The 12,933-nt window shown below is 34.9% G+C and overlaps 1 protein-coding gene across 2 annotated transcripts; it reads left to right on the forward strand.

Moving 5' to 3' along the window:
- Positions 1-1,506: 1,506 nt before the first annotated feature.
- On the forward strand, positions 1,507-12,050 carry LOC145162573 (protein MALE DISCOVERER 2-like). 2 transcript variants are annotated; one of them, XM_079081703.1, is made up of 19 exons: positions 1,507-1,887; positions 1,961-2,032; positions 2,112-2,210; positions 3,034-3,099; positions 3,209-3,345; positions 3,528-3,621; positions 4,508-4,996; positions 5,750-5,882; positions 6,009-6,080; positions 7,130-7,273; positions 7,499-7,642; positions 8,221-8,316; positions 8,402-8,451; positions 8,659-9,141; positions 9,240-9,430; positions 9,580-9,712; positions 9,809-9,963; positions 11,224-11,400; positions 11,469-12,050. In XM_079081703.1, exons 7-19 carry the CDS (start codon positions 4,906-4,908, stop codon positions 11,712-11,714), a joined length of 2,115 nt encoding a protein of 704 aa, XP_078937829.1. In that variant the 5' UTR covers positions 1,507-1,887; positions 1,961-2,032; positions 2,112-2,210; positions 3,034-3,099; positions 3,209-3,345; positions 3,528-3,621; positions 4,508-4,905; the 3' UTR covers positions 11,715-12,050. The 2 variants fall into 2 exon arrangements, with proteins under 2 accessions (XP_078937829.1, XP_078937876.1); XM_079081750.1 differs by lacking the exons at positions 11,224-11,400; positions 11,469-12,050 and adding an exon at positions 10,317-10,933.
- The last annotated feature ends 883 nt before the right edge of the window (positions 12,051-12,933 follow it).

The raw sequence follows: 12,933 nt of genomic DNA on the forward strand, positions 1-12,933 counted from the left end.
AGCCTATGTTGATCCACAAACAACTTTATGTCGTCTAGTCTAGAGTAACAAGCAAAGTAGGAATAAATGTGGTAATCGTTGATGAATAAGACAACTTATCAAACACAACGTGCAAATTCTCTCTTTCAAAAAAAAAAAGCACAACGTGTAAATGTTGTCTAGAAGGAACCACTTCAAAATTTATATATACTACACTGGTTATCATATTAGCATGTCTAGTAATTTCTTGATTTTAGTTATATTGTTATGAATATTTATGTGGTAGAACTATTCAGAAGATCAATATTATCGAGATCTTGTTCACATGCCTATTACCTAGTAAGATATAAGTTTAAAACTCTTTAATGACTACGATTAATGAGATGAAACTTGAAAGGTTATGGACAACCTTTATTATAATGTTCAAAGCTTTGTAATGATCATATTACATACTGTTCATATTAATATGCTTAGTAATGTATTGATTTTAATCATATTGGTATGTGTGTATCCTGTAGAACTATTATGAAGATCAATATCATTGAACTCGTGTTCACACAAGCCTATCACCTAGTAAGATATAAGTTTAAAAATTCTTGAGTGATTGTGAATATTTTGATAAAAGTTGAAAGGTTGTGGATGTTTCAAAATGAATATGATATCAAGATTCATTTTGATGACCTTTATCATAAGTTTTATAAAGATAAATATTTAAATGGACAACACTATTTTTAATATCAGAGTTACATTTTTAGTCATTTTTTTGTTACACTATTATTATTTAGGGATATTGATTAAATTAGCCATTACAATTAAAGTTTTTAATAAAAATAATCATTTTTTTTACAAAAGTGTCCACCTTGTTCTAAATGGATCATTACATACTTATTATTAATATTTCAGACGGATGAAAAATATTTAATATGAATCTTTTTCTTGTTTGCATAATTTTTTTTTCTCAAAAAACTTTATTCATCCATGTCCAAAATACCTATTTCGAAGTATATAATATCATCATTTTTGAATCAAATGATATAAACCTTTCTATTGTATATATTCTCCATTTGCCACGTTTATTTATTTTTGTCAAATTTTAGTAAAAAAAGTATTTTATCAAAATTCCAAAATTATTTATCGGATTTTAGATTTGTTCTTGAAATTCGTGATTTTTTTTCCTTTCGAAATATTAAATTTATATAAGTAAATCCGGACTGAAATGTATTTTTCTGCAAGAAAAAGTATTTATAAGTTGTTTGAAATGACCACTTAAGGAAATGTTGATCATTTTTTCAAAAAATGTTTTTTTTTAATTAATAATTGTTTAATGTTAATTCAAGTTATAATTACTTTAGTTAATATCGCCATTATTTTTTATAATAATGTCATGTCACTATTAGAAACATGGGTTTCAAGACGGAAGTAGCGACGGAAAATAGTAATTAGCGACGGATGTATGATCTATGAGGCAAGTTTAGCGGATTTTAAAAGCATATCGATTACCTAAATTGTAGACATTTTGATCAATAGATCTGCTACCGAATCAGCAACAACAGAACATATCCCATGCTAAGCCCTCGCTATTTAGCGAGGGAACACGACGGAATTTCTCGTGGCTCGATCTGTCGTTGCTAATACTTCCCCTCCCAATTAATTAATCCCCCCCAAAATATTTCACGAAAACATAAACCCTCTCCCTCCCAGATCGACGCTCTTACTTCTCTCTCCCAAATCGAGACCTTCTTCATCTCATTCTCTTAACCAAATTTCAACCGGCCTCCTCCACCCCCAACTTCGTCGATTCCGGCCACCTCCACCCCCAACGCCGCCGATTCTGGTCCCTCCACCCACAACGTCGTCGATTTTAAACATATTCTCCGATTCTTGGTATTTATTGTGGAAATTCTCTAGGTAATTCTCTGTGTTGATATGGTGTTAAACGGTTAGAAGAATGTTTGGGTTCTGATTTTGTTCCCTTTGTTAGGTTGATTGTTTCAATTGCTTGGGGTAATTTCTGATTCCTATATGCATATTTTTGTTTTCACACATACATATGGTGAGTGACCAAATTGTCATTCAACAGGTCTTTTGGCTACTGCAGCCATTGACCTTTTGCTTCTACCTTCTGCTTGCAGTTATTGTAGGGGCAATGATCCTGGAATGTGGTTCCAAGTCTTGTCTGGAAGGATGGAAAGTGGAGTGAATGGTGGTCCAGTTTCCACGCTTCTTCTGAGGTTTATCTCAAATTGTTATAGCACTTGGGTTCAAAAAACAAAACATTTTTGTTTCTTAGTTGTAATGGTGAACTCAATATTTACCTTCAAAGGCTGAAGGTACATTACATCTAATTAACTGTAATTATGCTAAACACTATTTGTTAATAAAAATTTGCTTAAGAAATGAAGGTTTTCAGATATTTGAAGGCTCTTTTCATTATATACTCTATACTTCAAAAAGCTTCTGTCATGGCGTTAGATACTGCAGTAGCTTAACTTCCTTAACTGATTTGCCCTTACATGTTGCTAAACTTGAAACCAAACTTGCATGAACGAAAATCTTCCAGAATTTTGCATTCAAGTTTCTTGTTTCTTCAATCCTCTCTAAAAAAACATGCACCAGGAAAAAAAAAAGATAAAAATGCTAGGTTTTTCTGCAACTAAACCTTTATATACTTCTCACTTAAATCGTTTGACTTTACCTTAATTTGAACTACACCCCTTACAAATAAAGTTTTACTAATTAAGATCCCAACTTTTACTTTCTTTTAAAAGTACTTAATAGCTTTACATCCCAACAATTTAATAATTTACTTACAGCATTCAACTTCATGAAAATAGCTCTTGAAGTACTTTAATTAAATAAAAGTTTCAAAATAAATTTATGCACTGTCTGCGAAGTATTTGATTTACGTGCATATATAATATACGCTCCTGATCATTGACACATTACTTACATCATCCACTCGAACATTATCTTTTGTTCTTTAGTATTCTTATTGAAATATATGCTGAAAGTATAAAAATGGTATCCTTTTGACACCTCAGTTGTTGTTGACAGGGCCAGTATGAAGTGTTGTGTTCTTATCAGAAAGTTGGAGAAAGCTCATGAGTACATAGATTTCTAGTACTTTCTATTCCCTACTCTTTATCATTTTTTTTTTTTTTTGCATTTTGGGCATAATGTCATTAGCATTAAAAAAAATAAAAGTTGGATCCAAACTCCATGGTTTCAGGTACTAGACGCATTGATTAGTCCTTTTTGCCAAACAAAAATATTAACAGATACATTATCGGATGGCAGTTGGCTTTTAAGGCAATTGCTTCTTTATAGTGAGACAGAGTTCAACACCTGTCATCTTAAATCTTCAAGGTCAGTTGAATATGAATCATGTAAATAGTTACCAAATAAATTTGTATGTTGGTTTAATTTAGATGGAAAAGTGGGTTATGCCTGAAGAAAAGGAAACATGAAACAAGTTTTGTAAAATTAGATTCTAAGATGGTAGCTTTGCCTTTTCTTTACTAATTGGCAAAGCTTGTTGTTTGGTGCAGCTATTGGAAGGGTTACAAAGTTCACTTACCATCTAAAAGATACCTTCTTTTTCACATACAAGTCATAGAAGCCACAACAAGGTGACCTTCAAAGGTAAACACATAGCTTCCAGGTTAAAATCATCTGTTTACCAATTATTCTTTGTCTACTACAAGAAGAGTCTGTTATTTCTGTTTATTGGGTGCTAACTATAAATTGTGGCAAAGGGCAAAGATGTCATAGGAGATTAAGAAAGATGTGAGTAGGACCATCCATAGTTCCTGTCCAAATCAGAATGACAAAACCACTTTTATAACAAAAATACAAGAAAATCTTAGTAAAAGAATAGGAAAACAAAACAAGAGAGAGAAAAATGTTGTTTGGTGTTTGTGGGGGTGGTGACCCTGCCTGTTGAGGGGGTAGAGAGAGAAAATTTCTTTAATTTTTAGAGAGAGGAACAACAGGGAGAGAGAGAGAGAGCAAGATTCTTTCCCCCCTCTTTCAGAAAAGATGGTTGAAGAGAGGTTCTTCTGAGATCATCCTGAAAGGGGCATTCAAGAATCTTAGATATCTTTTTACTTTACTTTTTTTATTTTATTATTATTATTTTTTTAATTCCAATTTATGCTTTGTGATTACTGTCCATTTGATTCATAATTTTCTTGCAAGGTCCAGTTTATTCATCATCACTGTCTTCATCTTTAAATTCCTTCATTACATTTTCACCCACATTCTCTTGAAAAGATTTTTTTAAATTCTTTCATCACACAAATAAAAAAACATCAACAAAAAGAAATAGAGATTGCCCTTTTGTTCTTTATATTGTCTCACTATCTTTTGGTTATATTCCATCCTTGATCAATACCCTTTTGCTTTTTATTGCTTGCTGTTGAGGGTATTCTTAACCATTGCCATTTTATTCTTTTCTGGTTCTTTTTGTGTGAAATACAAAAATTCTTGTTGGGTTTCTGACATCTCTCTAAAATCTTTCATTTTTCAGGTTCCACTTGAATACCTTCAAGATTGCAAGTTTTTGCACATTTTTGTCTAGTAACGCCACAAAGGAGGTGTTATGGCTAAAAAGATTAGAAACCCATAAAATGAGGGACCCCGATTTGATCACTAAGTTGAAGAGGGGTATGTGTTGTTGTTGTATTCTTATAAAATAGGGTTTTCTTAGGTGTATAGATTACCATTTTTTTTATTGGTTCTACATTCTTTTATCATCAAAACCCCGAAAAAGAAAGATTGTTGTTGGTTTTAGTTGAGTGATTTGGAGGTCTTGAGTGATCAGTTATATTGAAGGAGGCTTTGTCGCCATTAAAGCTGGGAATTTTTTTTTAGCAATTTGTAGAGTCCTGGCTGTTGGCAGAAACCACCGCTGCCTCCACCACCGCAATGGGGTGTAGATGGACAACATATAAACTCTGTTTAGCTTGTTTCATGCTTTTGATTCTTCTTCACATGTGTTCTTCACTGAATCCAGAGGGTAAGTTTGTAATATTCCACAAAAAAGTAGCTTGACTTGTTAGTAGTCCCCACATGCTTGCCCTAGCAGTAAGGAGGTAAGAATCCATAATGAGGTCTTTGGGGGCGTTTGGTTTGCTGGATCCCATGGGATTTGGCCAAAATTACAATTAGAATTCAATTCCATTCCAATCATTCATGTTGTTCCAATTGTGTAAAGACTTGAATTCTGTTGGAATTCACAAAGTCCTTGATCAATTGATTCTGACATTCCACCCTAAAAACTAAAACCCAACGATTACAATTCCCAACATTTCCTCCTTGTTATGCCCTTTTAACCATATAATTTCACAAGCAAATACTAAATATCAGTTTTTCTTCTTCTTGATCAATGGATTTCGACATTCCATCCTAAAACCCATGGAATATAATTCCCAGCATTTCCTCCTTGTTACAATCACTCAAATAACCTTTTAACCATATAATTTCACTAGTAAATTCCTCTCCCCTCTCCATCTGCTTTTCCTCTTCTGGCTCATGAATTCCATTCCATTTGCTGCCAACCAAATGCATGATAGAATTCAATTCCCTCATATTCCAAATATTCTGCATTCCAAACGCCCCCTTAGGTTCAAGCATGAACATCACCTTCCTTACTCTTGGGACATTGGGATTCACCTCCCCTATGTTGGTTGTGGGACCTTTTTAATTTGTGTACATGTATATATATATTTGGTTTTTAAATATTTCTAGGTTGTTTGTAATTGGAATATAGGTGTGGCCTTGTTGGATTTTCGGGCAGGAGTGTCTTATGATCCATATGGCGCATTCACAAGTTGGAATCCCAGTGACCTTGATCCATGCTCATGGTCTAATGTTCTTTGTGTTGATGGTAATGTTCAAGTCTTGTAAGTCCATTGCTCTCTGCTTTTCACTATGCAAACAAATGTATAGGACTAAATTTCATGCCTACAATGTTGCTTATATCTAGAATGAATATGAATTGTGATGTGTTTTTTTTTTTTTTTTTGAAGGGATCTCAACGGGCTATCTTTGGAAGGAGTTCTGGCACCTGAGATTGGGAACCTTACTCATTTGAGACATCTGTAAGTGTTATTCTATTTTCTTTGCTAGTTTGGTAGGTTTGTTGTTTTTTCTCAGTTATGTCCTATTATAAAACTATTGTATGTTTGAGTGATTATGTAGTTTTCGGTTATAACCCCACTTGGTATAATCATATATGGCTTCTTGTATCCATGGTTTAGTCGTACGATAGATGTAAATAAGGATATGGTTCATCAATGTTTAGCAGATGTTTCTATTTGAAATAATGGGAACAAGACTTAATCCATTAAGTTACATGTAGGTGTTTCTTTTTGACTTAATTCAGAAAGAACAACTTAATAGAGAAAGTCAAGGAAATGAAACTTTTTCCATTAAGTGATAACTTTTTACAAATTTGCTCTCATTTGTTTTTTTTTTTTTTCCATTTCCCCAAGTGTGCCATCATTTTCTTGAATACTTTATCATGACAACACTTAAATGAAAAAATAAAAGAAACAATGCATAATTGAAGCTTTAAGAATGAGGCAATCACCACATGGTACTTCTAAAAGATGGAGATGGAGTTTTGTGTGTATTTCTGATGATGTGTCAACAACTCAACATACAAGTTTGTGGAACAAAACTTGGTTATTACAGTGGTAAATGTCTAATCGAATCAGGAATAGTGGGAAATCTTGTGAAAGGGAAGGTGAATTAATTCCATGAAGATTGTGAAACATTTTTTTTGTTAAAGATCTAAAATACCCTTTTGCAAAAAGAAATAAAGGAATTTTTTGAACCCAAATTGATGCCATTGGTTTGTCTAATAACATTTATAATGGGTAAATAGGTAACACTAACCTGGATACCGAGGTCAAATTTGTAAAAAGCTAGAACTGAATGGAGAAAGCCTCCTTTCCCTATTAAGCCGCTCTCTGTGCATTAAGCTAAAAAGAAACACTTACAGCTAAAATAGCACCTTAGAATCACTAGAGAGGTCACAAATGTGAGAGAAATGAATTTATCAAGAGTCATGATAATATTAGTAAGTTTTAAGATTATTTTTTGTTAATATTCTCCTTCTGGTGCTCATGCATTCGTGTTTTATTAGTGTCCTCTCACAGAATCAGTTCTCAGGAGCTATTCCCAAAGAGCTTGGTGAGCTCACAATGCTGGAGATACTAGACTTGAGGGATAATAATTTCAGTGGATTTATTCCCTCAGAGCTAGGAAGAATGCATTCATTAAAACGGTTGTAAGTAAAATAACTAACTCCCTCACATCTCATCATTTGACTTTTAACTGTCAAACTTGTACACACCAAATCTATCTCATGCACTTTTATTGCCCTTTATGTGGGCCAGAGCTTTTTGCAGAAACATGAAATTCTTTATTTATAAAACTAGAATTATTAGCCCTTGATCATATTAGTCAAATTTGGTTATGCAAGAGCCTTAATATTGGAAGTTTTGTGCTCTAGGTTGCTGTGTAACAACAATCTTGAAGGATCCATTCCCATGGAGCTCAGGACTCTCAACTTTCTGTATGAAATGCAATATGATGAAAATCTTTTATCCCTTGTTGCAGATGGGATTGGATGTCTAAATAGGAAATTTGGACGTTGGTAAGAGGTTCCACATTCTTTTGGGCATACTCATTAATCATTATCATCACCATGTACATGGCTTAAACTTAAATGCAAGAAGCAGCAGCCTACTTTTAAATTTTAATATTATAGCATCCGATTTTCATAATTTTCCAATTAGAGCATTGTACTTTGAAAGCCATAGCATCAACATTTGCACTTATATAGATGGTTAGATTTATCAAAGTACAATGCCTCAATAAGAAAAAATGAAAGTAAGTTGTTATAATGCAAAAATAAACTAAAGTACATTGCTATCTCTTGCATTTACCTTAAGTATAAACCCCATCTTTGTACTTGGTTATGATCATCTTTTTGAACTCAATATCAAGTGCACAAACTTTCAAGCAACAATCACCAGATAAAAGTTTCTAAGCATGTTTTCTCAAATTATTGTGTTACAAACATTTCATTCATGATTTGAATGATTGGTGTTGAAAGTTTGAGCAGTGAGTGATGAGTATGTACCCTATCATTACTTGATTTCCTTTTTTTTTTTTTTTATGCTGAAAGGAGGAGAATGTCTACTTATTGTGTTGTATTACTATTGTGAACAGCATCTGGCAGGGAGATTTTAAACTTCTAAAGAAAGCTGATCCTCTTCTTATACGAATCAAAGAAACAGTTAATAGTTACCTCAAATCGTTCCAATTGTAAGGAACAACTTCCGATTTTTTTGGAACTTAATGTTTTTTTATTTGTTTTAACTAATTTTCTTTTGTTCTTTCTTTGCTCAAGTATCATGCATGGAAAGTGCTCCTCAGACAATTGCCTTAACACTGAAAAAAGTAAGACGCTGTTTTTTTTTTTTTTCCCAAACTCTTATTTAAACTACTGTAAACCGATCTAATAAGGAGAATGACCAAACTGCCCCTGCATTACCACTTTATTACATAATTGCTACTTATTTCTTAACCCTTTAAGAATAGTTCAAAACTGTTTTATCCTGTCCTGCATAAAAAACAAACATAATCTTGTTTACATGTGTAAATCAGGAGCTGAATCAGAAGAAGAAGAAGAAGAAACAGAAAAAGCAGAAGATGTGAAACAGGAACATGATGGGAATATTGTACGCCGAAAACTAGCAGAACAGTCTCCAAATGTAGCAGCTGCACCTTCTCCAATTGACGGATTTGGTCCCCCAAAGATTATAAATCTCCCAAGTAGTAGAAGCAGCGGATCATTTCCTGCTGTACCAAAAGAAAAAAAAGAACCTACATCTACACCTACTATTAATATTAATAATAATCCCCCACCATCATCACATGGCCCCTTTAAAGACTCAACTCCTGAAAATCAAAATCAAGAAAGTGAATCCAATTCAAATATGTGGAAGATTTTGGTCATAATATTTTGCATAATCCTTGTGGTAATCATCTGCATAACTCTTTGGTGTGTGTGTCGAAGTCGGGCAGTGAAGACAATAGCTCCTTGGAGAACTGGTATCAGTGGCCAGTTGCAGAAAGCTTTTGTTACTGGTAAATATTTCTTGAAACAAAAATGACTTAATGTTAATGTTCATTTATAAGTACCCTGATTGGAAATACAAATGTACTACTTACTACATATGTTATAGGTGTTCCAAAGCTAAACCGGATGGAGCTAGAAACAGCATGTGAGGATTTCAGCAACATTATCGAGACAACAGAAGGTTACACTCTATACAAAGGAACATTATCAAGTGGAGTCGAGATTTGTGTTGCATCAACCAGTATGACAAGTCTCAAAGACTGGTCAAAGCGTGCCGAATTAGGGTTCCGTAAGAAGGTTTGCTTATTTGCAAGTTCGTAATTGAACAACCAATAATAATAATACCCAAATCCAAATCCAAATCCAAATCCATCCACATTTAACTTGTGTAGCTAACATAAGAATTAACAATAAATAACATATGGTTGGTTTTGAAATTTTTATAGATTGATACGTTGTCACGAGTGAATCACAAAAACTTTGTTAATGTTATTGGTTATTGTGAGGAGGATGAACCTTTTGCTAGGATGATGGTGTTCGAGTATGCTCCTAATGGCTCACTCTCAGAGCATCTACACGGTGAGAGAAATGGTTGTTTAATTATTTTGATTAAAATCCATATGAAACAAGAGTTGTGTTGATGTATAATGTTTGTTGGGTGTTATATATATACAGTTAAAGAGCTTGAGCATCTTGATTGGCGTTCAAGGATGAGAATTATTATGGGAACGGCTTACTGTCTCGAGTACATGCATGAATTGAATCCTCCCATACCCCACTCAAACCTCAACTCCACAATGATCCGTTTGACCGAAGATTATGCGCCCAAAGTAAGTTCAATTTTCTTTTTTGATGGGATGGGACAAATAATTTGCAGTTTTGGTCCGAGTCCAATGCACGCATGTTTTATTTAGAGTAAATTACACGATTCGTCCCTCGTCCAAGTGTCAAATTGCTCGTTTAGTCCCTATTTTCAAAAATTAACTCGGACCGTCCCTTATATCGTTAAAAATTGCACGTTTCGTCCCTTAAATCACTTACCAGACTTAAAATGTCTATTTTGCTCTTATTCTTTTATTTTTTATTTATTTTTAGATTGTTATTATTATTAATTATAATTTTAAAGAAATCATTAAATAATCGGTCCCCACCTTCTTATATCCTTCTTCTTCTTTTCTTTCATGAACCACCACCCACCTGCATCACCGCCGGTGCTCCTCCACCACCACATCACCGCTGTTCCACAGCCAATAAAGACACCATCTGGCGATGTTTCCCTCTTTCTCACCCACTCCCGACAAGAATCCAAAACCCTAGCCAACCAACGACGTCGCCGACCTTCCTTTCTTGCCTCCTTCACCCCAGAACGTCGACGATACCACCTCCGACCTCCTTCACCTGTATCGTCACTAAACATAGCCTCAGATCTGCAAGTAATCGTCGCCTCCAAGCCTTTGTACGCTAGGGTTTCGTCACATTGACGCCGCCATCTCCGTCGGCTAGGGTTTGGATCTCACCAGTAACGGATCTGTTGAAACCACATGAAATAGCCGTCCATCTCCACCGGATCTGTTGGGTTACCACCGGATACGTTGGATTGTGCATTAGTGAAGATGGATTTAGGTGAAGAGGTTGAAGCCACCTCCGAAAACCACCACCTGGAGTCTGGATTTGCGAACATGTGACGATGGAGTCTGGATTTGCGAACATGGAAGTGTTGTGCGGTGGTCCGATGGTAGAAGATGAACTAATGATTCATGAAGATAAACTGGTGATAAATGGTTAAAGGGTGTGAGTGAGGTTAGTGTAGTTGATGAGTGTTTGTAGTGGTGGGTCCCTTTTTGTTTTTCTTTATTTTTTTATTTTTCTTTTAAATTTTTAATAACAAACAAATCAAAAATATATCAAAAAAGAAAGAGGAAGGGTAAAATAGTCATTTTATGTTCGTAAGGGACCGTCCGAGTGAGAAACAAATATTACAGGGACGGTCCGAGTTAATTTTTGAAAATAGGGACTAAACGAGCAATTTGACACTTGGACGAGGGACGAATCGTGTAATTTACTCTTTTATTTACTTGTTTAATTCTCAGGTCGCAGAGATGAGTTTTTGGAGAGATTTGATGTCAAAATCAAAAGTATCAACAGCGGATTCTGAATCCGAGCACTCTCAACTGCCACCACTTATTGATACGGAGACAAATGTCTACTGTTTTGGCCTCTTAATGCGCGAAATCATTTCTGGCAACAAAGGACCTTTTCTACCTTCGGTAACACCCTTTCCACCAACATTTTTCTTTTCTTTTTTTATTTACATAATCCTCCATTTATCTCTCAGCAGCAGCAATATCTGGATGACAACACGGTCGATCCAACGTTAAAATCATTTAATCAAGAAGAAGTTGACATCATTTATCAAGTTATTGAAGAATGCATCCAACAAGATCCTCGAAACAGACCAACCATGAAACAAGTGGTTCAGAAGCTAAAGGGAGGCCTGGGGATTTCACCTGAGCAAGCAGTGCCCAGACTTTCGCCTCTTTGGTGGGCTGAACTCGAGATCTTATCTGGAGACCCAGTGTAATGAAACAACAATGTGAGTTAGATTGAAAAGAAAATGACCATTTTACCCTCAGTTTTTGAGGAGTGAAGTTAGATGGGGGAAACGCTTATCATCGATGCCGTTGCTCGATTTGATTCATTTTTCGGGGACTTGTTTGTCGTGAAATAAGATATGTATATGTCCTGTGTTAAGTGTCAAGTGTTTTCGTGGTGAGATATATGTTGAATATGTAAATTTGGGGGGAAGAAAACATAGAGAATAGCCAAATATCTTGTTTTAGGGAACGTTTGCGAAACACCTTATAGTAGACCCAAGGAACTAATCAATTAGTCATCCAATCACATTCAATTTCGTTCAGTTCCTCTGAAATACATGTTTGAAGGAATTTATCATTAATAAGGGAAACAACGATATCTAAATTTTATTCATCCTATTTTATTAAAAATAATCTGTGTCTTTTGATGAAAAAAACGAATGGCTGATATTACATGGATAGCTATGGGTGGTTAAAAAGTAGTTGACTCCCTGTATAAATCAAGATCGTTAGATGAATTTGATCCAGGGTTGTGATTGTTTCTTCTATTTCTCACAAATATTTAATTTATCATTGGATCCTAAGCCTATATTTAATCCACATAAAATTAAATTATATAACTTAGATGACAAACATAACTTTGGTGATGCACACAAGGGGGAAAGGGGTTTTCTCCTAGGGTGGCGGGTTCGAGCCTTGTTCAGACCAAAGTGGTGAATTTAGGTGTGTGGAAAGGGCGGCGATTCCGGGCTGCCAGGTATATCGGACATCGTCTAACGTTCCCTAGTACACAATTTAATATAACTCTGCCTTTTCCAAAAAAAGATTGAGTAACAGTTGCAAAACGGTTGGATTCATACTAGACTTCTTTAACATTTCCTATCCATTTCTCTTTCAAAAAAAAACATTTCCTATCCATCAACTTAGACCAAATGCCATTTGGGTCTTGTTTAATATCCATATATCCTTTAGGCTGTGGGATGCGGTAGTGTTTTCACCGCCGACAATCCTATGTGGCAGCCTTTACCGGCAGTGAACACCGCCCCTCACCCTTTCTTTCTTTTACCGATGGTGTATTGCTGGTGGTGGAAACTCACCGGTGGCAAAAGTCAAATTTATGTGTGTTTTGTGTGTGTTTTGTCGGCGGTAAACAAAAACCCCACACCCTACCCATTTTTAAAAGTTGCAAAATTTGCAAAATAGGTA

The sequence above is a fragment of the Lactuca virosa genome, chromosome 1 (genome assembly GCF_052849685.1).
Source record: "Lactuca virosa cultivar CGN04683 chromosome 1, Lactuca_virosa_CGN04683_v6, whole genome shotgun sequence".
Taxonomy (NCBI): Eukaryota; Viridiplantae; Streptophyta; class Magnoliopsida; order Asterales; family Asteraceae; genus Lactuca; species Lactuca virosa.